Genomic DNA, 25,220 nt, shown 5'->3' with positions numbered 1-25,220 from the left:
GACTCAGCTCAGCACGCGACAGCGACTGATGGATGAGTGAGTCTTACCCATCATACTCTGCTTTACCCCCCCCCCCCACCTCCTCCTGTGGGGAAACTTTGTGACTGAAATATTAAAAACTGCGCACAAGGCTGAAATGTGTGGGACAAGATAAGGCATCTCCAACCAAACTAAATCTCTCTAAATTCCCATGCTCAGAGATGCTTACACAAACAGCCGGCCAGAATCCATCTTTCTGACAGAATCATTTCCAAAGCCAGAACCCCCCAACTGGGCTCCTGGATGCACTTCTGAGCTGTACCCGCCTGGGACTGAGCATGTCAGTGTGAGTGTGTGTGTGTGTGTGTGTGTGTGTGTGTGTGTGTGTGTGTGTGTGTGTGTGTGTGAGTGTGTGTGTGTGTGTGTGTGTGTGTGTGTGTGTGTGTGAGTGTGAGGACAGACAGAATGGATAAAGTATGAGTCAGTACAGAATATGAACTGTGTGTGTCTGTGGTGTGGTGTGTCTTCGGTTTTCTTTCTTCTCCTGAAGGTTTACTAGTTTAGTCATACACCCGTTACTGGTTTGACCAAACCTCTGTGTGGCTGCATGTATGAGTGTGTGTCTGTGAGAAACAGAGATTAATGGTGCAGACATCTCAAAGTATTCCTCTCATTTCTCAGTGAATCTTTCTGAGCCACTGAATTCACACAGGCTGCCTCTCAGTACTGTGTATCTGTGTGTATCTGTGTGTGTGTGTGCGTGTGTGTGTGAGTGTGCGTGTGTGTGTGTGTGTGTGTGTGTATAGCATGTCTGTTCTGATAACAACAGACTGTGGTATGGGCTCAAATCAAAGAATAACAGCCCTGCAGTAAGTGGTCTGAATGAACCGGACTTCATGGTCACAGTCCTGTGAGGTTGGAACCGAGCGCACACAACCATAAATCCTTGTAATTCTGTTCTCATGAGGTCTATCCATTGATTAGATCCATTGTGTTTTCCACAACATCAGCACAAACCTTGTTACGTACTGCAATCCTAATTCTGATCTTACAACTAAACCAGGTTTCCTCAGCCTGGTGAAGCCTCAGATTCACGCTGCACTACTTCACTGTTACCGGCCGTGACAGTGTGGCTGGGATTGTTTTCACCCTGTGAGTTTGTGTGTGTGTCATCGTGGCAAAATGTGGTCCAGGAGACACCTACTCCAGCAGAAACTACCAGAGAGATGCCTTTAAGTACTGTGGCAGGTGTTTGTATGTCTGTCTGACTGTCTGTGGACAGATTTTGTCACGACCTGCCAGATGCAGCCACTAAACTTTACAGGTGTGGAGTTGAGATCAAAATAAAGGCCGAGTTTGGAGATGGATGTGATGTGATCCAAGAGTGTTGAGTAGTCACCTAATAATGTTGTAATAACTACTACAAGGTTAACAGAGGACATTATTCTCCATGTTGACGTAGGTGTCATTCAATTTCCTATTTAAGTAAGTGATAACACATAATGTCCTGCTGTAGGAAATGATGGATGAGGTAGAGTTGAAAAGTTTCAGGATGCAAGATAAGAAAATGGAGAAAACTTACCAAAAAAAAAAACAAAACAAAATAAAAACAGTATGAAATCTATTCAGGACATAGCCATAAATCAACTGATGTGGGTATAAAAGTGAAGCTACCACCGCAGCACAGGCTCATTCTGGAGACGTCAGAGATCTGCCACTGAAACTTAAACTAACTCAGGATGGGCTCACGGTACTTTGATCCAAAAACCATCTGCAGTAAATGAGGCTCCTCAGTTCAAGCTGCCACCCTGAGACACTCAGGCTGTTGTGAGATGTGCATGAAACATCACAGTGTGATTTTGACAGAACTGTGTTGTTACAAACAAATGCATAGATGACTACTGCAGGAGTGACACAGTGCTGCCTTGTTAAAAACAATGGTTGAACAATTAAGAGTCGAGGTGATAACATTATAAAAAGGCTGAAAATATCAACACTAAAAAAAAAAAAGTTTGTCATTATTGTGTTGATTACAATAACAGTTTCACATTTGAGGACTTGTTTCCATTACCTCTGCTTCTCTCATTTATTCCATGCATTACTAAACTGAATTTTTAAAAAGCCTTTACTGCAGCTTCTGCTAAATTACATTCTCAAAATACAATATTAAAAAAATACACTGTTCAAAAACCCTTTTCTTAGGTCACACATTTTTCTGTCACATTTCTAAATTCCATGTTCCTCTACTCTCCTGTATACCATATTTATTTATCAACAATTCTGTTTCAATACCTAAGAACTCATCTCATTTCTCTTTGTGGCGCTCTGTGATGGAGTCAGTCAGAGTCATCAACGGGCTACAATATCTTTCTTTCTCCTAGATGTCAGCTCTTACTGTGACAGAGACAAAAGATTCTAATTTCCTGAGCCGACAACAGTGCGTTTAATCAAGTTTGGATTAACATTTGTTTGGGAAAAGGCCTAATAAGCTTGAAGTCATTACAATGAGGATTAAAACCAAAAATAAATTAGCATTTTCAAGTTGAGCGGAAGCAATGTTTTGTTGTTATTAAAAAAAAAAAAAAAAAGTTATGGCCAACTTACCTATAAATGGGATCCTGCATCACCATCATCTTGCTCTCATCCCATGTCCACTCCTTCTTCTGTGGAAACAAAATATAAACTGTTCATGATCACCAAATTGAAATATTTTAAAGGTCCCATAGTTTACACTTTTCCTGTTTTATTTGAAGCGCCGATATCCATAAGAACATATATTTGTGGTTTTAAGAACAAAAAACCATCTCAATGTAGTTTTACATCTCTTCTTGCAGGCTTCTCTCTGGAACTCTAGTAACAACAGGTCCTTCAGCCAATCGGAAGAGAGGCTCTGAGCCTCTGAAACTCTCTTCTGATTGGCTGACTGTTTTCCGAGTGATTGAATAAAAAGCAGATTTCAGGCAAACACTCAGATAAACCAAATCACCAAGGTTGGATGGTGGGTCCAGGTCGGCGGGGCTTGGGGCATGACTGAGGACGGTGACTGCTTTGTCGTGACATCATGACAAAGTCCACGAAGTCCTGACGGCTCATTTTAGAACTCAGTTTCTGAATACAGGCTGTGAGCATTTCTCTGTGGACTGAGGCTTTGATACTTTCACAGTATTAATACAGAAACTAGACCTGCTTTATAATTAAAAAAAAAAAAAATGGAAATCTCACTTTATACAATATGGAACCTTTAATACCAGGCTTGGTCAATATCAAAAATGTTATATCTTGATGTAATCCAGGCCAAATATTGTGATATACAATAGTATCGCAGGGTGGTGGGGATATCAGCCTGAGCCTATTTAATACATAAAGCTAAGAATAAAGAGGAAAAAACTTGTTACACATTACACCAAATATCGTAAAAATAAAATTAATGATGATTTTAACATTTCCATCTTTGAGAGATTTATTTACATTTTCCTTTTGTCTGTATGTCCATTTGATTAAATCTACCGCCCAGTTTAATGTCACAATCAAAATGTCAACACGCGAGCGCACAGGAATTATTCATATTGATTTCTATCTCCACAGAGCGCAGCTAAGTCAATCATCCAGTCACTCCTGTCTTTCATCGCCTCCACCATACTCAGAAATAGATCTCTGCCTGTCACGCTTGACATTTCAGCTTTCATGCCAGGGAGTCAAACAAGACAAGAAAACAGGTGAAGATCCTTCTATTGCCCGGCATTTCAATACAGTCAGTCAATTACTCTGACATTGACCCTTTGATGATGATGGCTTAAATATTACATCAAATCAGCCAGTTCAACACATTTGAACTGGGCCATTCAGTCAAATCAATCCATCACATCCTCTCTCCTTTGCTTTTCAGACAACTGAAAACAGACTTCTGGAAAACTTACCCTGACCTAATGTGCATAAAGTCATTTTTTATAATAAAAAAAGACAACAAATCAGCAAAGCAGAGCAGACTCAGGTCAGACCCGATCCTAATAGTCTAAAAAAATAGATTTAATTACATCTGAACTTTTCTCAAGGTCTCTCAAGGTCTTCTTTTTTCATTCTGAGATCAGCCCAAACACGCCCCTGCAGACATGTCCCTCCTCCCTGCTCTTCACAGTTCACAAGCTCCATTTCACCTCCATCAATACATTTTTCTCTCCTGAGATGATCGTAGCAGACAACATGATCAGAGCTGAGAGCAAGTCAAGTCTGAGTTACTTGGACCTAAATGGACCTGTGAGGACTCCAAAACAAATCACACCTGCTGAGTGCAGATTCGTTTGCTGGTATATTCAGTCGCTAATGATCTTCTCTGTTATCAGTCAGCGTCAGTCATATCAACACTCTCTGAAAAGATGGAGCCTTGCCTATGTAAAAAGTTTATGAAAGAGAAATCAGATTTTAGTAGCTGTTCGCTCAGTGTGATGGTTCTACTTGAAGACCACTGACCTAGGAGTTTTCTGAGATTCAGTAGTGAGTTTTTATGGTCTGCATGTTGTTTCAAAGGTTGGAGAAACAGTGAACTCTGTAGGAAAAAAAGAACTGGAGAAGTGCAATAGTTCCACATACCAAGAGTGGGCGATATAACGAATATACTTGTTCTACGTGGGATGTAGTTAATGACTATATTGTGGACATCAAGTACAAATTGTCCCGTAGTCGCTGCCGGCATGAAATTTGCTTTGGCATCTCTTCTCTCACAGACAATGCAGCCCCCCACCCATCCAGAAAACTCTTCTGGGCGTGTGTGTGTGTGTGTGTGTGTGTGTGTGTGTGTGTGTGTGTGTGTGTGTGTGTGTGTGTGTGTGTGAGGTAGGTGAAGCATGTGTGTTTTTGTATCTGGAGTGGAGCGAAAGAAGTGAAGCATCAAACTGAGTTTATCCGTGTTCAGAAATGGAAAATTGAAGATGAAGATGGACGAAATGGTTCAGGAAAAAAAACAGCACTGGGTTAAACGTCTGTCTTGTTGAATTCACTTGTTTAGTTTGAGCTCTGTTTTTGTAAAGAGTCAGATTTCACTTGGTTGTGATTTCCCCCTTTTTGTAAATTAACTGTTCCAATAGAAACCACTAATGATTAAATAGTAGGTAATCATATTTTTAATCCAGACGAATGCTGCAGAGACTAGAATCATCATCCTGGTGTATAATGATCTGAGGTGCTTAAGAGGAGATTTTACAATATCAGGATATACATCATGTATTGTGATATAATATTTATAGGCGTATCATCCAACGCTACATCAGCTATCAGACAGTCCCAAGACACAAAAATATCAGTCAGGGTAATTTGTATGGATCCTAGTCGTATTCCAAATATTCTCTAAATTCTGTGATTTCCATACACAAATGAATGTGGACATGCAGACAATCTCTCAGGTCCACACACAGTTACATAACTAATCAGTTATACTGCTGTAATGAAAAGGCCATTCCTTCGAGGGCCATTTAGACAACTCAATGAAGCCTCTTTTTCATGAGACACTGATGTATATCAGTAGAGTACAGTACATCTGGCAGTAAGAACAAGTCAAGGTCAATACTACGTACAGTATCTACAGTCTTTCAAACGATGTTATTTTTCAGGCTGAGGCACTAAAGCAAGACTATAAAAATCAATAAATGCATGTTAAAATTTCAAGTTTGATCAATTTAAATGAATAAATTCAACATTTTTCCAGCAGAGTTTGCTGGCAGCCTTAAAGCTCTGGTAGCAGTTTTACACAAAGTCAATTCAAATCCAACCTCATGCTTCATGCAAAAGGATCAAAAAGTCATTTGAAGTCTTCTTCCTGACAAAACAACCAGGGAAATTTGCCATGGAGTGAACGGTAAACAACCGGACTGTATGGCCAAACTGACCTTTTCAGTTCTCAGAAGCCAATCACATTTTTGAGCTACCGTCTCTCTCTCCCTTTCTCTCTCTCCCAACGTGCAGACTAGTAAAACAATTCAACAAGAGCCTCTGGCCCTGCACACATAGTCTGTCTGAATAGAGCAACCGTTTAAACACCAGATGATGGCTGACAGTCGCTGGTGTTACAATAAATATTAAATAGCTCAGAGGAGCTCTAAAATACAGTGAACGGCCTAAAGTCTGGTTTAATGAATTAAGATGAAAAACTTAATGCTGGGGAGGAAACTGGATGGTACGACTAAATGAGCTTCACTTTGTTTCCAGCCACTGGTTGTCCACCTGTCAGACTCTCTGTGATTCTGGGCAGGTGAAGTCCACTCAGTTCTGTCTCTGTGGATTACGGCTGTCAGCCTCACTGCACCGACAAACACATCCAGCCACAGCGCCCACCCCTCCAGTTTCTTCAGGTTTTCTCCTCTTTTAACTCCCTCCTCTCTTTCCATCACTTCTCTTTATTCTTCAGAATCTGTCACTCCTTTTTGTCCTCCATCATGCTTCCATGCCATTTGGATATTGCACTTGGACATATTTTGATTTCAATAATATTTCGATTAATTCTGCAGCCCCACTGAGCGCCACTTTGACGCCTCATCATTCCCCAGCAGAACGGTCACGACTGAAAACTAGTTACCAGCTGAGTAAAGAGCCAGAGCTAAAGGAACCTGAGTGCAGGAAGAGGTAAGATTTATGATGGAAAATAACTTTTTTTGGTTGTCATGACTACAGTTTCACACTGAGGACATGTCACCAGAGAAGTACAAAAATGTGTTTTAATCAAATTAGTTACATTATCACCCCACCATACCTGCTTGATATCATTATTAGCTCCTATACAGGATCAAAGAGCGGCGCACTGTCGCCACTAGAGAAGAAAAATCAGCTGATTTTCTCGTTGTTATGAGAGAGGGGTTCTTTTAATAAGAAGAAACTCTGAAGTTAAATAATATTTTTCTGATGATCGTCACATAAAACGACTCTTTTCATTTGAACAAGAAAACTTTTCTTGTGATAACAACATATCAGCTTATTGAATCAAAAGAAGTTTGTATATCATTACAACAAGAAACTCTCATATGCTGTTATAATGAGTAGGAGATCCAATCCACGTCACAGCAGCCTATATCCCCTGGGACATGAAATATTCAGATTTTTCAAGATCAAAATCTGCTGCTTGTATTATGAAATGATGATGATAAGGGTCACTCACTTTTTTCTTTTTCCTCAAGGCTACCTTCACGCCGTCTACAGACACCACGATGTTGACTTTTTTCTTCTTGATGTTTTTCACCTTGAACTCATACTGCAGAGAGAAGACAGACACAGACGTATTAGTATTTGGGTGGATTAAGGTCGATGGTGACATTGGAACATCCTTTCAAATATTTGTCAGGAGGGGGTCAGCCCGATGAGTCATGTCTGGAGGCAGAAGACAGCTTAGAGAGATAAAGGACAGAATGAGAATGTGGAAGAAAGTCATCTTCACTTCCAGGTTTTTGTTTCATTGTTTGAAAGAATCATATCACAAGACCGAGCAACATCCATCCTAACACGTAGTCAAAGCCACAACATTGTGCAGACTGGGATTTTTACACCAACAGATTCTTTCTCTTTGCTCCCACCAGAAAATGAGCTGAAGTCCAGACACACAGAGCTGCTGTAGCCTGAGACTGAAAACGTGAAGGCATGGATGACCTTCAGTATCACCAGTGGATACAAAAACGTGCTGGTGTCCTTCTGCTCATGTGTCTATCATGAAATATCATCTTTACATCCCTGCAGTCAGTTCCCATGTGTGTGGAACCTTACAGTCTTCTCTACATTCACATTTCCTACACAGCACACCTGTACCAAAACTAGAACAACTTTAATAAAACAAAACATTTTTTCATACTGATTTTTAACAATACTTTCTTCAATATCAATTTTATCAAATCTGTTTTAACAAAAAGAAAATTACAATACACTTTACAGTACAAAATTTATTTTTATTTTCAAGCTTTGTTTGAAAAGCTCTTTACACACTCAAACATGTTTGTGTTTACTTCTAAGATATTGAAATGTGGTAAATTTTCCATCCTCGAAAGTATCCATCCAATTCAGCTGATGCATAAAAGTATCAAAGTTCAACACCCAGCCCTGGACAAAACAGAGCAAACCTCTCATTAAAGTTTAATGTTGTCTTAGTGCCAAAACTCTGCCTTAATAAAATACTACATAAAATTAACAATATTCTGATTGAAATCATATAATATCTGATCAAAGAATAATTGAACAAGATGTGATCACTGTGTTGGGAGTACTGACACATCCTTTCACACTGCCAATAGCATGTAATTATACCACTGTCAAACTGCAGGTCTGAAGATGTGTTTTCAGACAGAAACACAAAGAAACTTATAACCTCTTGCACAGTTTCGACCAGTTTGTGTTAATTTGCCTCGAACAGCAAAGATACCAGATGTACAGACAGTAGCTGTAGGTAGTAAGTAATGAACACACTGACAGGATGTCTTTGTGTTTGTGTGTGCGTGTGTATGCGTTTGTCAGCACAGACTCTATTTAAGAAACACTTCAAAAATCTACTTGCAGTGTTCTTAATAATAGACCAGGAATTACCAACCACTCCAATTCAACATTTCACACTAATGAAGAACAGATTTGTCACAGAAACTGACGGATAGCCCTGGTGAATGAACACAGCATGGTCGGCAGACCTCTTCCACAGTCTCTCCACGCACCATAGATCACACTGAGACAGCTTCCATCACCTCTGCTGCCTCTAATGGAGCGATGAGCACTGTCAGACAACAGCACTCCAGCAGGAACCCACAGTCAATACTGTGTGGAAAAACACTGTTTGCATAATAAATACTCCACAGGTGTAAATAGTGGATTGAGTGGCTTTTATGTTGTTGTAGGAATCCTGTGTTAATATTCATGCCTGGTATTTGAAATGAGTGGGATGTGATTGGGATGTGATTGGATTGTACAGAACCACCTGTCACTGCAGCCTGGAGAGAAAACACCGTCTGTACGTCTGTCTGTGTCTGTCGGCAATCTCACTGAGTTGGTCGGTGTGTCTCGCTGGGTGATACCTTACTGGGCTTCTGAAAGTGGACACTCATTAACGCTGCAGTAGGTGGTTATCTTATGTAGAAAAACAACTGTATTATGAGCCATATGCCTCGAATCCTGAGATGCTGCACAATTCCGCTTGTTAACTCAAATTAAACTCTATGATGCTCGTGGGAAAACTGCTCAGTGCGAGGAAGTGAGAAATCGAAAGTTAAGCAGTGAGACAGCAGTGAGAGAAATACCAATCCACATAGAGCTGAACTCAGTGATGATGCCCGACTTACTTCACCACTTCCAGCAGACACTAAAATGATGATTTAGTTGACCACTGCCACCTGATGTGTTTTCACTTTAATGAAATCCTTCAGCGGCTCATAGTGACCCTGCCAAAAATCAAGGTTTTCTGGCAACACTTTGAAAAAAAACTGCACTGTCACACACTTACTCATACAGAAGCAAATGTCTTTGATGGTGAATGATTGCGTTTATCACCTGCTGTGTTTGCATTCAGTAACCTCTAAATCAAATCTGAATGTAGATGCTCTGTTGAACCTCATCTGTCATGTTTTCCCACCTTCTTGCTAGCACTTCCTGTCAATCAATCTGTCAATATTCCTGCTGCTGTAGCTGTCAGTCGTCCTGACTGTCAGGAGATGGTGCTTTCTTCTGCTCTGTATAGTGTCACTGACTCAATATTGACTTAGTTTTCTCCAATTTAGTTGCATTTCCCTTGTGAGAAAAAAAAGCTGTACGCATCTCTTTGATTCACTCACTCGCCCCCTGACCACAAGAAGCAAGGTTCAAAAACCCCCATGTTGCACACTGGTGATACCTCAAATGAAAACCCATCATCAGGCTATTTTATATATTGTAAAAATAGTGATGATAATAAATGGACTGCACTTAGAGACAGAGAGAGAGATCTTGTCTACTCTTATCACCCATTCAGTGCTTTGAGTCACAAGTTGCATTCACCCATTCTTTCACAGATACAGCACGTTTTCTATGCATTTAGTGCTTTTCTATTAAACACACACAGTCCCACACCGATGATATGTCAGGGGCAATTCCTCGTTCAGTATTTTGCCCAAGAACACTTCGAAATGCGGACTAGAGGAGCTGCTGCTGGTTCCATCCCCCACCTTCCAATTAATGGACGAGCCGCTCTACCCCCTGAGCCACAGCATAAATTAAACACCTATAATAGTTCAGATTTTTGCTGTAATTGTGCCCTTGGTTTGTACCAGGCAGCATAAAATAACTAGAACATTTGAAATGTGTCAGCCTGCCTGCTGACAAAGTGACTCCATGTGCATGAAAGGGTGCAGCATAATGGAAGATGACACAACGCAGGACTCAAGGCCTCAGAAAGAAAGAACGAGTCGAGGAGCTTTACCAAGGCTGGACAAGAACTCAATCAGCTCCTCAACCCGGGGTTACAAAGTGTGCTGACTATAACATACACTCTGTACATAATGCTCTTTACAAGGTGCTGCACTGCAAGTTTTTTTTTCTCCCATTAATTCACGCTGTGTCAAACAACCCTCCCCACCACAGGCTGGGTCAGTGTGGGTGGATTACACCTTGTGACTGTCACAGCACATGCAGGCAGCAGCGTGAATGACCGGCACACAGAGAGGGCCAGGAAAGAGACAGACAGGGACGGTGAAAACGTTATGGATTTTTCTGATGGTCCAGCAGTGATGCAGCGAGATTTCTCATGGCTCAGCCAAAGTATGAAGCCAACTTCACTGAAATGTCACAACAAAGAAAATGCAAATTAGACGCGTTACCATCAACTAGTATGGAGCTAATAAACTAGGCTGTGTAGTATGTCACCAGAAGGTGACGGCCAAAAACATTAAGAGGAATATTTTTACATCGTTTTATTTTTGTGTGTAATGTCAGTTTGTAGACTGAGGAGAAGTGATTCCTCTCTAGCAGGCTGTAATAATGACGGTCCAGACGTAGATGTGTGTGTGTGTGTGTGTGTGTGTGTGTGTGTGTGTGTGGGGTTCCCATACACTGATTAATTTGTGATGGCCTGCCACAATATCAACACTGACCACCCCTTATTGATTTTCTATATTTGTACTATTTCAAATCTTATTTAATTAAAATCTTATTTCATTGTAGAGCAGAGCATTGATTCTCCTATTTCCTGCTTTCCAAACATATCTCTCTCTCTCTCTCTCTCTCTCTCTCCCTCTCTCCCTCTCTCCCTCTCTCCCTCCCTCTCTCTCTCTCTCTCTCTCCCTCCCTCCCTCCCTCCCTCCCTCGCTCGCTCCCTCACAAATACATGGTCAGTCTGGCCATCAGTAGCAGCTCTGGGAGGAATCCTGACCATAATAATCATATCATAATAAGCCTGTCTCTTTAGCAGCACCTCTCTCTCTCTCTCTCTCTCTGCACCACACAATCTAATTCTGTGGGAATCACTGCGTGTGCCTTCAGTTTTTCCCCTTTGTGTGACCGCATCAAATCCCAATGGAGACACAGAAACATTTTGGCAAACTTTACAAACTTCAAGGGACCATACAGAAGCCCTTATTGACCACAAGCCAGTTTAAACAACACAGGTTTCAATAACCCTTTCGAATTTATTCAAAATGTCTTTAAGTGAGGCTGAGGTCATTTCGCACTGATGGGTAAGGCAAAACTAAATAAGTCCCCTGTAGCAACAAAAAAAAAAAAAAAAAAATCTGCTAACATATCAACATATCAACATATCAACAGCACAATCTGCACAGAGGATGTGGCTCATTTTCTTGCAACAAAAAGCTGGAAAAAGACACAGTACTCTTATAACCGCTGTACTGAACACCCTGTTGAAAACTTCAACAAGAAACAGAAAATACACACATACACACTCAAATTCTCTGAATATATTGTCATAGAGTAAAACAGAGAAAACTGAGGCACTTTGGCTGTTATTTTCAATTCTCAAAGTGCATGAATGTTGATGTGTGAGGGTTTTATGACTGGTTTTACGGCCATGTTGTAATCTGCTGTAACGCCGACTGCTGCACATGCAAGATTTAAATGTTGGTGTGCCTGATAGATTGCATGATCGACCTCTGCGGAGATGATTACAGCAGCAATTTAACAAATTTCACACAGGGTTTGACTGGCTAAGTGTATGCAGAATAATATGACAGAAAGCACTTATCTCTAATAAGCCTGTCTATTCCTGTCTGATACGACCCCCATCATTGAATCTGCATCAACCAGCGCACGGCTCCCACCCTCCCTGGTGCTTTCAAGCTTCCACTCCAGGACACAACAGCAATAGGATTTATTATATCACTGCTGCATCTATCTGTATATGAGAAAATGAATTCATGTAATTAAAACACTTGTACCACAGAAACAGCTCCACTTGAGGAATGAATGCACAGGCGTTCATTTTACACAACTGGCAATTTATCTAGTCTGACTTTCCCCAAAATGCAGCCCCTCTGCTCCAACAGGAGGCGGTGGGGGTGTTTTAATGAGCACAGATAACAGCTCACAACACAGTTTAGGTCATTTAGTTTAATCCCTAATGTCTCTAGATGAGCTGCCTGGATTCACAGCTTGTAAAGCAGCAGGAAGCGAGCAGGGGACAAAACAGGACAACAAAATGACTGAAATTTTGATTAACGCGGGAATGAAGGCCTCTGCACTCAGAGTGCTTTACTGTTGATAAAAATGTCAGTCATTACAAATAAATACAATGTAATTACACTTGCACAAATCCAGAGCTGTGGTCCATTATAAACTGTTTCAGACACATCTGGATTTTCTGCATTTATGACTGAGCCTCATCTGATGGAGAAACATCCACTTTTATTAAATGCATCAAGGCAACATGAAGTTTACACAGTATGAGCTTCCAGCGTGTTTATTCAGGACCTCATGATGTTGTATTATGTCTTTTATGTCATCTGTGATTTGTTGAAATGTTACCTTTTAGCATCACACTGCGCTCCGACATCAGACAGTAAACACTGTGGTGAATCAGCAGCAGCTCCAGAATCAGCTCATGAAACTCTCCCTGCTCTGAACATCAGGAGTGACAGTCATCACCGGCTGACTGATTAAAAACAAATACTAAATACTCCTTTTTGTTTTCAAATGAATTATGTGCTTGGAGAAATATGCTGTGAGCTATGGTCAATATTTTCATTGATTATTCAACTACACAAATAACAAAACAAATCAGTTTTGTTAAGAATTTATCAAATGAAGATAAAACATTTTTTGGTTAAAACCTCAAGTGGGGTCAGTTTTTTTTTACTGCTACATTAGTTCAGCAAAACTATTCAAAGATGTCAGATGTTATTTTTTTTACATTTGACAATAATAGAAACTGAGATATGACTAAGAACACAGTGAACCAACAACAGGACGTCCCAGGTAAAACTGGTCCTGTGCTAACAGGGATTTATTCTTGTATCTGGCTCTGGGTTATAGTAAACAGGATTCGCTTACGCGCAGCGGTTTGAAGGTGGACCACTTGGTGACGGTGACAGGATATTGGCGTGCATGTAAACAAAGTGAAATGAAATGAATACTTAAGCCTTAAGAATAGGCTCATCCATCATGCAAATAAGTCAGTCTTAACATTTGCAGCCACTGTTTCCCGATAAACAGGTCGTTATTTCCTAAAGGTCCCTTCCTCCTGTTTCCAGTATAATCCATCATTTTGGCAACAAAGACGTGGAGACCCACTCACACAATAGTGTCCTCAGCCAGCACTCCTGTTTTCACTCACTGAAATATCAGCCGGTAGCCAGGAGAGCACAATAAAGGCTGAACATACAGGGAGGCGAAATAAAAGATTCAAATAAATATGCAGACACATGCCGACACACACACACACACACACTTACACATATACAGTATGCCACCACGCTGGGTCAAATAACGGCAATCAAAGCGAGTGTTTGACGATCTCAGCAGGGCAGCAGACAGAGTGGTGGATGAGGTAAAGGTCTGCTGTTATACAAGCTCTTTATTTAGCTCATTGACAAAGGCCTTTCTGACATGACTGTGGCGTTGTAACGTGTCCAACTTCTGGTCATCACACAGGGAACACAGCTTCTACTTCTGTGGTATCCAGCCCAGCTAAGTCAGCCAGACATCCTCTGTCTGCACGTGAACACTCACACACTCTCACACACTCACACACACACACACACACACACACACACACACACACACACACGGCCAAGAGGCTCCACTATGCCACATGCCAATTTGTTCCAAACCAGAGCCTTTTGAGCAGCGAGTTTCCTCTGTGGCCAATCATGAGCACAGATGCAACTCAATGACACGACTGCTCTGGAGAGAGGAATAAAAAAATAAAGAGGCCTGTAAAGCATAATAGAGAAAAAAAAACAGTGACAATGAGACGATGAGAGAGAAGAGAGGGGGAGGGAGAAGCAGTGACATAGTGAGAATGAGAAGTTCAATTAACAGCTCAGCTCATTAAGCTCATTATTACACAGACTGAAAAGTCAAGGTTTCTTAGATGTGCAAACTGTCGTGTTGTCATTAGGTGCCTGATGAACTGAGAAGCATGTGGTTTCATCCCTCATAGAGCACCTGGAGGTGCTGCTCACCTTTTTTACTGCTGATGCACTGAAAGATGATGTTTCTTCTCTCTCACTTCTCTCTACAAGTCAAACTGCTGCTGAATCAATCATCCATCCAGCTGAACATTCATCTTAAGTTCTGTGCTCTCCTGACACAACAAGCTTTGTCATTTGACAGCATTAAATGTACATTCACAGATCAATCTCTGGAAGAGAAAATGAACTTGTGGCCATATGACTTAGTGATGTACAGGGTTACTGAGGGTTCAATTCCCTGGTCCAACTGTGAAGTTAAATGTCTGATATTTACATACATCCTTAAATTGACACGTAGCAGTCCCAGTCCAAGGTTTGGACCTTGACTGACCAACACGTCTTAAAATCATGACGGAATGTCATTTCTCTTAGTTGAGAAGTTCTAGACATGATACTGATTAGTACAGTTGTAAACCAACACTACCATGACACAACGCAACTGATGGTCTCAATAATCCCACTAATTAACTTTAAACAAGGCCCACGTGTTGACTGAAAAGGATTCCTGGCGCCTGCCTCATGATGCTGGTTCAGATGATGCCAATATTGTGCAAAGCTGTCATCAAGGTAAATGATTTATCACTGGATTAGAAGGTGTGTCCATACTTTTGACTGGTACCGGATGCAAACACCACTTTCCTGTTAAGATGAATGGGAATGTTTATAGAGGTGTGCAAACACCAGTAATTTATGCCCAGGTGATGTGTACCCGCAATGTTCAAGTCTAATTTAGGCACGTGAGCGAGAAGAAAAAAAACATTTTCTCATGCACATTTTACACACCTGCTTCTCCTCCACACTGCATGTCTTAACTGCAGAGGTGAGAGATCAGAAATACCTGTCATTTCCAGAACAACAATATTATTGTGTCTTTCACTATTTTGTATGAGGGCTTGATGACAGAAGATCAGAGAGGAAGCATCACCGGAGTATAAGACAAGGACAGAGCCTGAGTAGTAGGAAGTAGTAGTAGGTTTAGATCACTGGAGACACTGGGCACTTGGTCCGAGTGTAGATGCGCCTTAGAGCCATGAACCAATCAGTGACTTGAAATTACCCTGAGAGGGGAAGCAGACAGGATCTGTACCGCTGCCCCCCAGGGAAAGGCAGAGGAAGTGCCAGATGAAGACAGAAAAAAACCAACAATCAGAGCTGTAAGAGGACGAGCCGAGCCTCCGCAGATGCTATATGAAAGGCTCCCTCTCTTTGTTCTCCACCACTGGAAGAAACTAGAGCACTCCTGCAGAGAGAAGCAGTGTCATCCTTACCTCAGTTTTATCCTCCTACTTCACTTAAACCTTTCTACAAGAGACATTCTAGTTTTTTTTCCCTCCTCAACTATCTCTGTGTTCCCTATTTTATTCTGGATGTTTCCAACAAGTCCCCTGTGCTGTTGCAGTATGCACAGCAGAGAATGACGACATTTAACAAAAAGGAGAAATTACAACATAAATAGACCTATGTTTAAATTATGAAAATGAGCATGGTCTGTTTCTTAGGAAACTGATGTGTAAATGATGATTACTTTCTTCAGTTAATCATTTAATTTAGTCTTTAAAATGTCATGACATCATGTACAAAGTGACATCTCTGTTTATTATTGTGCTTTTAACCATTTCCCTGAGGATTGACTAGAAGCAGCAGGAGGCTGACCACTCACCTTCTGCCTGAAAACTATCAGGTAATTTTGCTAAATTCATTTGAAATTCTCTCAAGCCATTACTGAGATATTGTGTCCACAAGAATGGCACGGACGGACGGACTGACAACTCAAACACATACAGTAATGCCTCTGGCCCTGGCTGTCGCTGGCATGGAGGCATAAAAACATAGTACGACTTTTTTCAATTCACAGAAAGACTCTAAAATGAATGACCAATGTCAGGAACATGTTGGAACAAAAAAAAAAAAAAAAACTGAACTCAGAAGTACAGGGTACATCTGCTACCAGAGTAACAGCCACTGCTGTATTTCCATTCATGTGTGAGGAGCTTCTGCTGCATCTTTTGATTAGACCACAGTTTCCATCTCAACTCCCCAGAGACGCTGTCTTTCTCAGGTTGATCTACCACCATATACCTGTCTCTCTCCTACTAAACACAAAGCTTTCATCGATTTCTCTCCTCTGTACATCAACCCTGCTGAATTCTGCTTTTTCCTTTCAACCATCCATCTTAATCTTATTTCTTTACTGCTGGTCGTTCTAGTGTGTCTGCATACGTTCATTTTCCATCTCTTCCTGCTTTGTCATTTTTCTTTCTCCCGTTCCCACGGCCATATTCATGGAGCACGGGGCCACTTCTGTGCCTCTCTCTCTCTCTCTTTCTCTCTTTCTCTTGCTTTATCATATTTTTTTCTCTTTTATACTCATGCTCGTCCCACTCTCTCCCTCTCTTTATATTTTCTTTCCACATCGCCCCCCGCCCCCCTGCCTTCCCCTTTTTCTCCACAGACCGGTGGCTGATTCAATCTCAAGCAATGTTGTTTATGAAAAGGCATTTCATTTTCCAAAACCATTTGTGTTCAAGACGCGACAGGGTCCATCACGTTTCATCAATCTCAGCAACGCCGCAGTGTTTTTTGAATCGAAGCCAAAATTTACAATTGAATGTAAGTTGGTATAAACACCAACAGCACACACAAACACATATGCAAAAACATATACACAAAAGGCCCTTTCATTTAGTGTCTAACAAGAAAAACATAATATATTGTAAAACTCAGCAGGAAAACCAATTTAAAATCACATCACATCGATTTAAAAAAAGTTTGTCCTTCCATACAATGTGCTATAAAAAGGAAAACAGTTTAAACAGTATTATGTGGCTCTACTGAAGTGTGTAGTGGCGAAACAATTTCGCATCTAATGATCTTCTTTAGCAGATGGATTCATGCAATGTTGGCTTAATGTTGAGGCTGAAAAGTCATTCCAGCAGTTGGCAGAACAAGATCCCATCTACAGAAGGTCTAGAAAGAACTTCTGATCTCAACTTGGAAATCTGGAGACCAGTGGTCAACTCTATTTAGTGATGAAGATCCTGTAATATGATCCAAAGCTCCAGAACAGCTATTAAGTGGATCTGGAGGTGAGACTGTTTGGCTAACTGCTGTTACCAAGATCAAGAAGTTTTCAAACTGCATGGTTTCTTTTCTTTGTGGCTTTTAACGAAACAGTTGCAGATTTTTCATATCTGCACGTTTAGCTGACCAGACTGTCCTGTCTGACATGTTAGAAATTAATCCATAGTATAGAACAGCGGTACTCAATTGGCGGCCCCCGGGCCGCATCCAGCCCGCCGGCCATCTATTTGTGGCCCCCAAACAGTTATTTCTTCAGTATGTGTTTTGGTTGGGTCAACACCTATACCTATCGGGACTTGTCTCCATGCCAACGATACACAGACAGCCTGTTAATGGGTCGCGCTGCATTTTTAAGTTTCACTTTCGCTTTTGAAGCCGTTCACATTGTCACTTTGCCAGAGAGCAGGGGAGGGAGCCTAGATTACGCACGAAAAAAAAAAAGGTTGCACAAAAATGGCGTGTTCCAAATTATCTGCCAAAAGAAAGGTGGACAGTGAAAATCGCCAATTCAAAGAACAATGGACTGAAAAATTTCTCTCATTAAGCTGTGTTTCACACTGACACACTTAGAATGTAAAATAGTTTTTCATTATATTTGATTCCTGAGATCTTGATATGTTTGTTTGTTACCTGTTACGACTCTATGGAGGTGCTGATTTATTTTTGTTAAACTTAATGGTAAACTGGCCTGACCGACCTCAATAAATGGACCTTTGAGTCACTGAAAATCATCTTTGTGGCCCTTGAAGATTTGTATTTGAGTACCCCTGGTACAGAATCTACATGGTCCTTGTAGAAGAACTTGACTGGTCTGTATAGCTAGAGCCATGACAACCTCTCAAGCTCATCCCACACCGTTGGGATGAACTGGAATACCGACTGTGATCCGGGTCTTATTGCTAAGACCAGCGGCCAACCTCATTAACACTCTTGTGGCTTTGGGTTAAGTCCCTGTAACCAGTTTTTGAAATCCTCGAGACAGCCTTCCCGGAAGAGTGGAGGCTGTAATAGCAGTGGATTAACACCCATGGTTTGAATGAGATGGAATGAAAAGTTAAATATTTGGGTTTCCATAGATTTTGTTCTGTTGTCCATATACATCTTACATAGCAAAGCTTGGGAAAAAGAACAATGGAAAGCACAAATGGCTTCATTTTATGCCTTAGTAGACATAATGCGAACAGTTGATTAACTGTCTAAAGAGCTTGGGGAACTGTTGGTGTGAGCCAACTCAATCAGTTACAGAGTCTTACACTGGTCGTCTACAGCAGTGAGCTGTCGGTTGCTGGATTCTGCATCAACACCTGTTCACCACATTCATGAGCATATTTTGCAGCAGAAAAAAAACATCCCCATAAATATTGGCAACCAGTTTTCTCGTTGCTAAGTGGAGAAGCTAGTTTGTTCCCACATGCATCACAAATACATGAAAAGTGATTGCATCCAATTAACAAGACATTCCAACATCTGGACCGTCTCCAGTGCGAAAAATTCAACATCCGAAAAGAAGTTTAGTCATCAGGCTTGATGAATGACACGTTCCAAGACTGTTGGCAGAGTTTCGCTGTTGTGTCCTATAGGAAACAAGAAAAATCTATTTTTTTGTCCACTGTCACAGCGTTAATGCATAGTTAAAGACCTTCTCCTCTGTCACTTTGACACTGCCTCCCATTCTTGGCTTCTGGTTTCCACGTTTTCTGCCTCCCGTCTGACCAATGTCTTTTCTTTATCATCATTCTTACCATCTGTTTCCTCTGAGGTCATACATCTGTGACTGTGCTGGATGGATTTGTACAGAGAGACAGAAAAGCTTCAAAGACAAGAGATGCTTATCATGACACCTAAGGTATCAAAAATATCTCTATATCTCACTTGAGAGTGAGAGATCCATGTCAGCCCGATCAGTACCCTTAAGATGACTATATATCTGATTCTATCATCAGAAACCTTGATGGCCAGTCTTTCTACCTTTATTACTATTGGTGTGGTGCTGTCGCTGGACTTTCTGTGAAACTGATTAATACATTGCTTGTTTGTGGGAAACTGAATTGAAGATGTAACATCTTGTATTATATGATGATGAATTACAGAGGAGTTTTATGATCAAAGGCAAATCTCTGAGGTAATTTAAGGTCATTTCCATCAGTCTCTCTCATCAACTTCAAACTTATCCCTCAGTTTTCCTCCACCTACAGCCATAAGAGCAGGAGGACAGAGGAGATGAGTTACGGAGGCTTTTCGTTGTTCTTACTGAACCATGTCAGAGGAGAAATCTCTCGCTTCCCCAAAGGATAGAGAGACAAACTCAATTTAGAGGCAGTTGGTATATCGACAAATCATTACGGCTCACTTTTATTCTCAGGGCCCCGCTGTATAAAAGCTGAAGTGGCTAATGGCCCGTGTTTGTTGGAGAGATTACAGCTTTCTTTCATACATAATAGATTTTATTTGATGATGAACATGTCGAAGGAAAGTGGAACCACTGATTATGCCAAAGTGAGCCCATCGTATTTATTGTACTCCTCCTCTTAATGGGGGCTCAGCAGGCTAAGAACGCTGTGTTTGTTAGAGAATTGAGCTAAAACCCCACTATAATCAGAGCCAGTTGACCCTTAGCTTGACCCTGGCACCATCAGGTATTGTTGCTCTGCCTGTGAGGCTTTCTATTCTAGCACTGCTGACAGATATACCATCTTAAACTAGTAGATATTTTTGTAACAATTTTTGTCCTCTGTTTAAGACAGGAGGAGGCGAAAGTGACACAAACTCTGAGATGGTTGAAAACTGCATCTGCGAATGAACCCTTTTAAAATGAGAACCCTGCAAAAGCCAAAACCAATTTATGTTATATATTACCTAAAGTAAAAATACGGCAGACAGAAGAAGACCCGGTTTTATAACTGCCACAGTGATTATATCAGAGAGAACTGTGACTTGGAGAATTGGGAACCAAAGCTGTCTGGCAGTAGAAAAATAAAATAATGTAATTAAAAACATCACTGTCACATCAGTACCACAGAGATTTTAATTGGAGAATGAGACGTATTTGAATACCCACATCAGTAACAGAGCAACTTGTTGAGTAGCACAGCAGGATGAAAAGCCTGAAGGGCCAGGAAGTAGGTTATGGAAACTTTTTTCTTTCCCTCTGTTTATTTGACTCACGCACAGCGTGATATCAAGAGGGATGGAAAATAGATTCTGTCTGCATTTCGTTCATTATCTGTGTCTTATTTATTGTCTGTGAATATGCCAAATCTGAAATCAACAGGGTCTTCTTCTTATCTCTTTGTACTTTTGAGATGGACTAGTCCCAACAAAAACAAAGCTTTGATAGGAAATGTTTTAGAAGTTCAGTCTGCTCTGGGACCAGAGATGATGCTAAACTCAAACAACTTCAGAAAGTTATAAAAAAAAAAAAAAAAAAAAACAAGAAGAGCTTCCAGTTCATTCACTTTATTTCTCATGAAGAGGTAGTTTATAATTTCCAAATACCAAAACCAATGCAGAAAACCAGGCAGCCATTTTAAATGTGATAAAATAACATGAATTAAGTCATATACGGTAAAATGAGTGACAGCAGAGCCAACTCCCGACAAGTAGTGAGCAAACTGTGCGTGAATATGGGCTGCAATTAAGTCTGACAGTAGTTATTTGAATAGTCTACACCAGCCTTTTCTCTGTAAAGACTCACTAGCAGTGAGTGTCTGGTCCAATGAAAGACACTCATTACCATGTCAAAGGCTGCCAGTCATACCCTAAACTCCTAAGTGACACATGCCAAGAGATACTCTGTGTGTGTTCACAGACTACAGTAGCTTTAATGTGGGGTGGCTGCTCTCCTCCATAGACATTCATTTTATTTATGTCTGCAGTATGGCAGGGAGGTTTGATGCTTTCAGCATGCAGCTAATAAAAGCCTTTTATTCCAGCATTGGGCCCATTTATTACTCTAAGTCTGATGGACTCAAGGCACTGTCTGCAGCCTGAATAAATCAGAAAGGCAGACCATGCAAAAAAAAAGAAAAAAGGGAGGGCACAACAGGAGCAGACGGATGGAAATGGGTGTGGATGAAGTACAAGTCAAAAAACACTTCTACATTTTCTATTATTTGTTCTGTTTCTTCCAAAAGGTTTAACCTCGAAGGGACACACAAAAGACAGCTATTCCCGATTCCAGGGATCATTGATACGTCACTTTAACTTCAAAACTAGTCCGTGATGAGGCAAAGCAATACCAGAGAAAGTGCTTATAGCTTCTCACTGTGCTAGGTAATATCATGTAGAGATGGAATAAAACTGGACTGTAAGACAAAAATGGCCTTTTCAGACAATAATGGGTGTATTTTCTTTTTTTTTTAAAAAGCGTCTATATATACAGGAGGCTGCAGACATTGCTAAAATGTGGCTAGCCACAGACATGAAATGTCCTTTGACTGTTCTATGGAATGACTTTACTTCTTAATTATGTTCTTCATTGTTCCTGTGACAAAGGACTGTGAACTTATCTTATGCGGATGTTTGGACATCGAACATGTAACTGATCAGGTTTACACAGCACTACACCCCTGCTCAAAGACAACAACAACTGGTCCTCAGTCCTAAACTACCAAACAGCCCGTTTGTCAGAAGAGAAAGAGTCAGAAAGAGTCCCATTATCCGATCTGGTGCTCTCACCCACTTTAAAAAACATAGCAAATGGCCACAGAAAAAAAAACACATTCTAATGAGCCTCTACTATGATCTGCTTTTAACATTTAGACATCTAAAACTATTTGATTAGGGACAGATTGTAAACAAACTACACACAGAAAATAGATGGTTTTTACAGGAGCTATTTGTGCGTTCTGCAATTGCTACACAACATTAGCATTAACAGCTGTTTACTTACCAGTCTAGAGGAAATGTTACGAGTTCAGCATCAACCTTCATTCCTTTGCTTGACAAGAGCTGTCCCCAGCGGGAGGAAGCGACGTCAATGTCTTTTCCTATGAAGTTAGCATGTTAATCAGCTAGCCCCAGCCTGCATCAGCCCATCTCGTCACCTTCCCAGAGTGACTTACTGTAGCCTCCAATCTGCTCTAAGGACGTAGCGCTGCTCAGAGGACTTATTATAACATCTGGCGTTTCAAAGACAACAATGGCCGAAGCTCTTGTCAATCCACAATCACCCCCAGCCGCTCCCAGCAAGAAACCACATTCAGTGGCAGAGAAAACTTCCAAAGACTAATCTTTATATTAATGCGACTATGAACTCTCAAAGAGCCATTTATTATTTGACACTTTTTTACTGAACCAGTTGGGTCCAAAAAGACATCGATTGAAAAAAGTTCCTAAATGACCTACTTCTGTTGCAGAAATGGTGTCTCAAAAAACCATTCAAATGATTCTTTGAAGCCCATTCAGTTGTTCTTTTTATAGCCATTTACAGAAATGGTCCTTTAAAGTAAAAGGTGGATTTAAAAATTGTAGAATAACTTGGTGAAACTGCATATACGTGGTAATGTTTAGGGAAAGATAGTAATAAAAGATAGTCAGACACCAACATCAACTGTTGTGGGAGACAGGATGTGACCAGCGGTCTCCCACAATCAACATACGACGTTGTTCACAGGTCATGTTTGAGCAAATGGCCAATCCTGTCATCTCCCTGCTGTCTCCAGGAAAACAAATGTTTTAGAAGCTGGCAAACTCCATTGGGACAGCTTGTTGCTTCAGAAAATCATGGCATCCTGCTGCGAAGCCAAGTTGTCAGACTGCACATCCCCTGTTACCAGCACTCCTCCATATCCCAGCACACACCACACACTGGACTGGAAACCTCAACAGAGGGCCAGCCAATAGCTGGACACTTCAGGACACAGGAGAGAAACAGCCAAAGCAAACACAAAACAACGCTTACAGAACCTCTGTGGTACCCAGGCTCAGCATAACAGCTTAAATCTCTTTACCTCAGAAAGAAACACATACATCGAGACGTACATTCACAAACAGGAGGCAGAAAAAGCAACCCCACCAGACAACCAATCACAGGGAGGAACCTCAGTTGCTGACAAGGTGGTCTTAGCTGGAACTAAATTACAGCGTGGGCTGAGCAGTTCCTGGCTGACTGTCATGATAAAGCCCACCTGAAGACAGAAGCAAATGATTATCAGCTCTTACAGCTTTAATTGGCAGGTTAATGAAGTCGCCCACAATGTCTCTGAAAATGCATTAAAGGCAGACATCCTGTTTGTACACATCAATTACACCTCGGGGTGAAATATTAGCTGGAAAGGAGACTGCGAAGAGTATCATTAGCAGAGATCATATTCACATCACTCAAAGTGCATCGTATAAAACGACTCGTGTAACTTCCCTACAATATCATTAACACTGGTAAGCTGCGTTTTACAAGGGCAATTAGCGAGGGATTAGGGAAAGGTGTCTGCTTTTAAGGAAGAACAATATTCACAACAGTGTCTACTATAACAAGGGGAGTATTAGTTGGGGATTATCATCGGTGGCATCTGCCAATGAGGGAGGCCTGAGGGGTTTCCAGAGGTAAATTCATGTTATCGTTATGAGGAAGTCATCCACTTTAATGGCCCATCAGGTCTTACGCAAATATAGCTTTAAAACCTGAAAGGGGATTTCAATCACATTATATAAACACAATTCTCCATTTAAAAGATGTAGTGCCTTGAGGTAATGAAAGATCAGCACTGTGTGAAGCTGTAGCCTGAATCCTAATTCATTTTTTAAAAAGGGCCGAAGATGAAGATGAAGTATCTGTTTTAATAACTATTTCATCTCATGAGTAAGGACACTGTGGTAGGGTGCTTTTACAGCTTCCAGCTCTGGTTTGGATGTGTCTGCAGCAGCTTGGCACATCTGGATTTGGGGATTTTCACACTTGCAGATTTGCTCAAGCTGTAAGTGTGTGTGAGGTGATATTTTCTAGCCATTACACACATTTTCAGAGGGACTGAAGTTACTCATTCTTAGTGTGTGTCCAGTGTGGATGTACAGTTAGGGTCATCAATATCGTGTTAGGCCAGACTAAATTACTGCTCCGATTTAAGTTCACTTGCATTCTGAAGAGGGTCTTATCAGGAATATGCCTGTGCCAAGTTTCTTTCATTATGGCTGCTATATCCTCACAAGTAACTGCTGCTGAAATAAACCCACACCCACAAATTATAGTTTCTGCTTGTGCGTAGCTTTGAGGAACTGGGTCATGTATAGGGCTGGATATTGCCACTGATTTCCCAAACTGATTCGATTCCAGTTCACAAGGTCCAGATTTGATGTGATTCCTGATTCGATTCCAATTCAATACTGATTCAGTGTGAGATATTTCAGTTACGATACCAGTTTCTCTTGGATATGAATGAGATTCTCAGAGAGCTAACACAGTTACATGAATGCACTTTTTAGTTTAACTTGACCAACAGTTTGGACAAACATCCAGAAATAGTAGGTAGTGAAGCTATGTGCATTGTTAATATACCTCAGTGCACCAGCTACAGTGTGTACGAACAGGTACACAGTGCT

General features: G+C 41.0%; 1 protein-coding gene across 3 annotated transcripts in view; it reads right to left on the bottom strand.

Moving 5' to 3' along the window:
- The window catches only part of LOC139626127 (carboxyl-terminal PDZ ligand of neuronal nitric oxide synthase protein-like), a 178,876-nt gene that overhangs the window by 105,536 nt on the left and 48,120 nt on the right, over nt 1-25,220 (bottom strand). For all 3 annotated transcript variants that reach the window (XM_071486351.1, XM_071486350.1, XM_071486349.1), the window contains exons 3-4: nt 7,121-7,213; nt 2,584-2,642 (exon numbers count right to left, since the gene is read on the bottom strand). In XM_071486351.1, coding sequence (XP_071342452.1) covers nt 2,584-2,642; nt 7,121-7,213 — 152 coding nt within the window. The remainder of the gene's footprint in view (nt 1-2,583; nt 2,643-7,120; nt 7,214-25,220) is intronic.

Source organism: Trachinotus anak, unplaced genomic scaffold, assembly GCF_046630095.1.
Source record: "Trachinotus anak isolate AG129_WGS33_773 ecotype Australia unplaced genomic scaffold, CSIRO_AGI_Tana_v1 ptg000010l, whole genome shotgun sequence".
In the NCBI taxonomy this organism is placed as follows: domain Eukaryota; kingdom Metazoa; phylum Chordata; class Actinopteri; order Carangiformes; family Carangidae; genus Trachinotus; species Trachinotus anak.
Note: the sequence above shows the minus strand (reverse complement) of the source record. Positions and strands in the feature narration are given on the sequence as shown.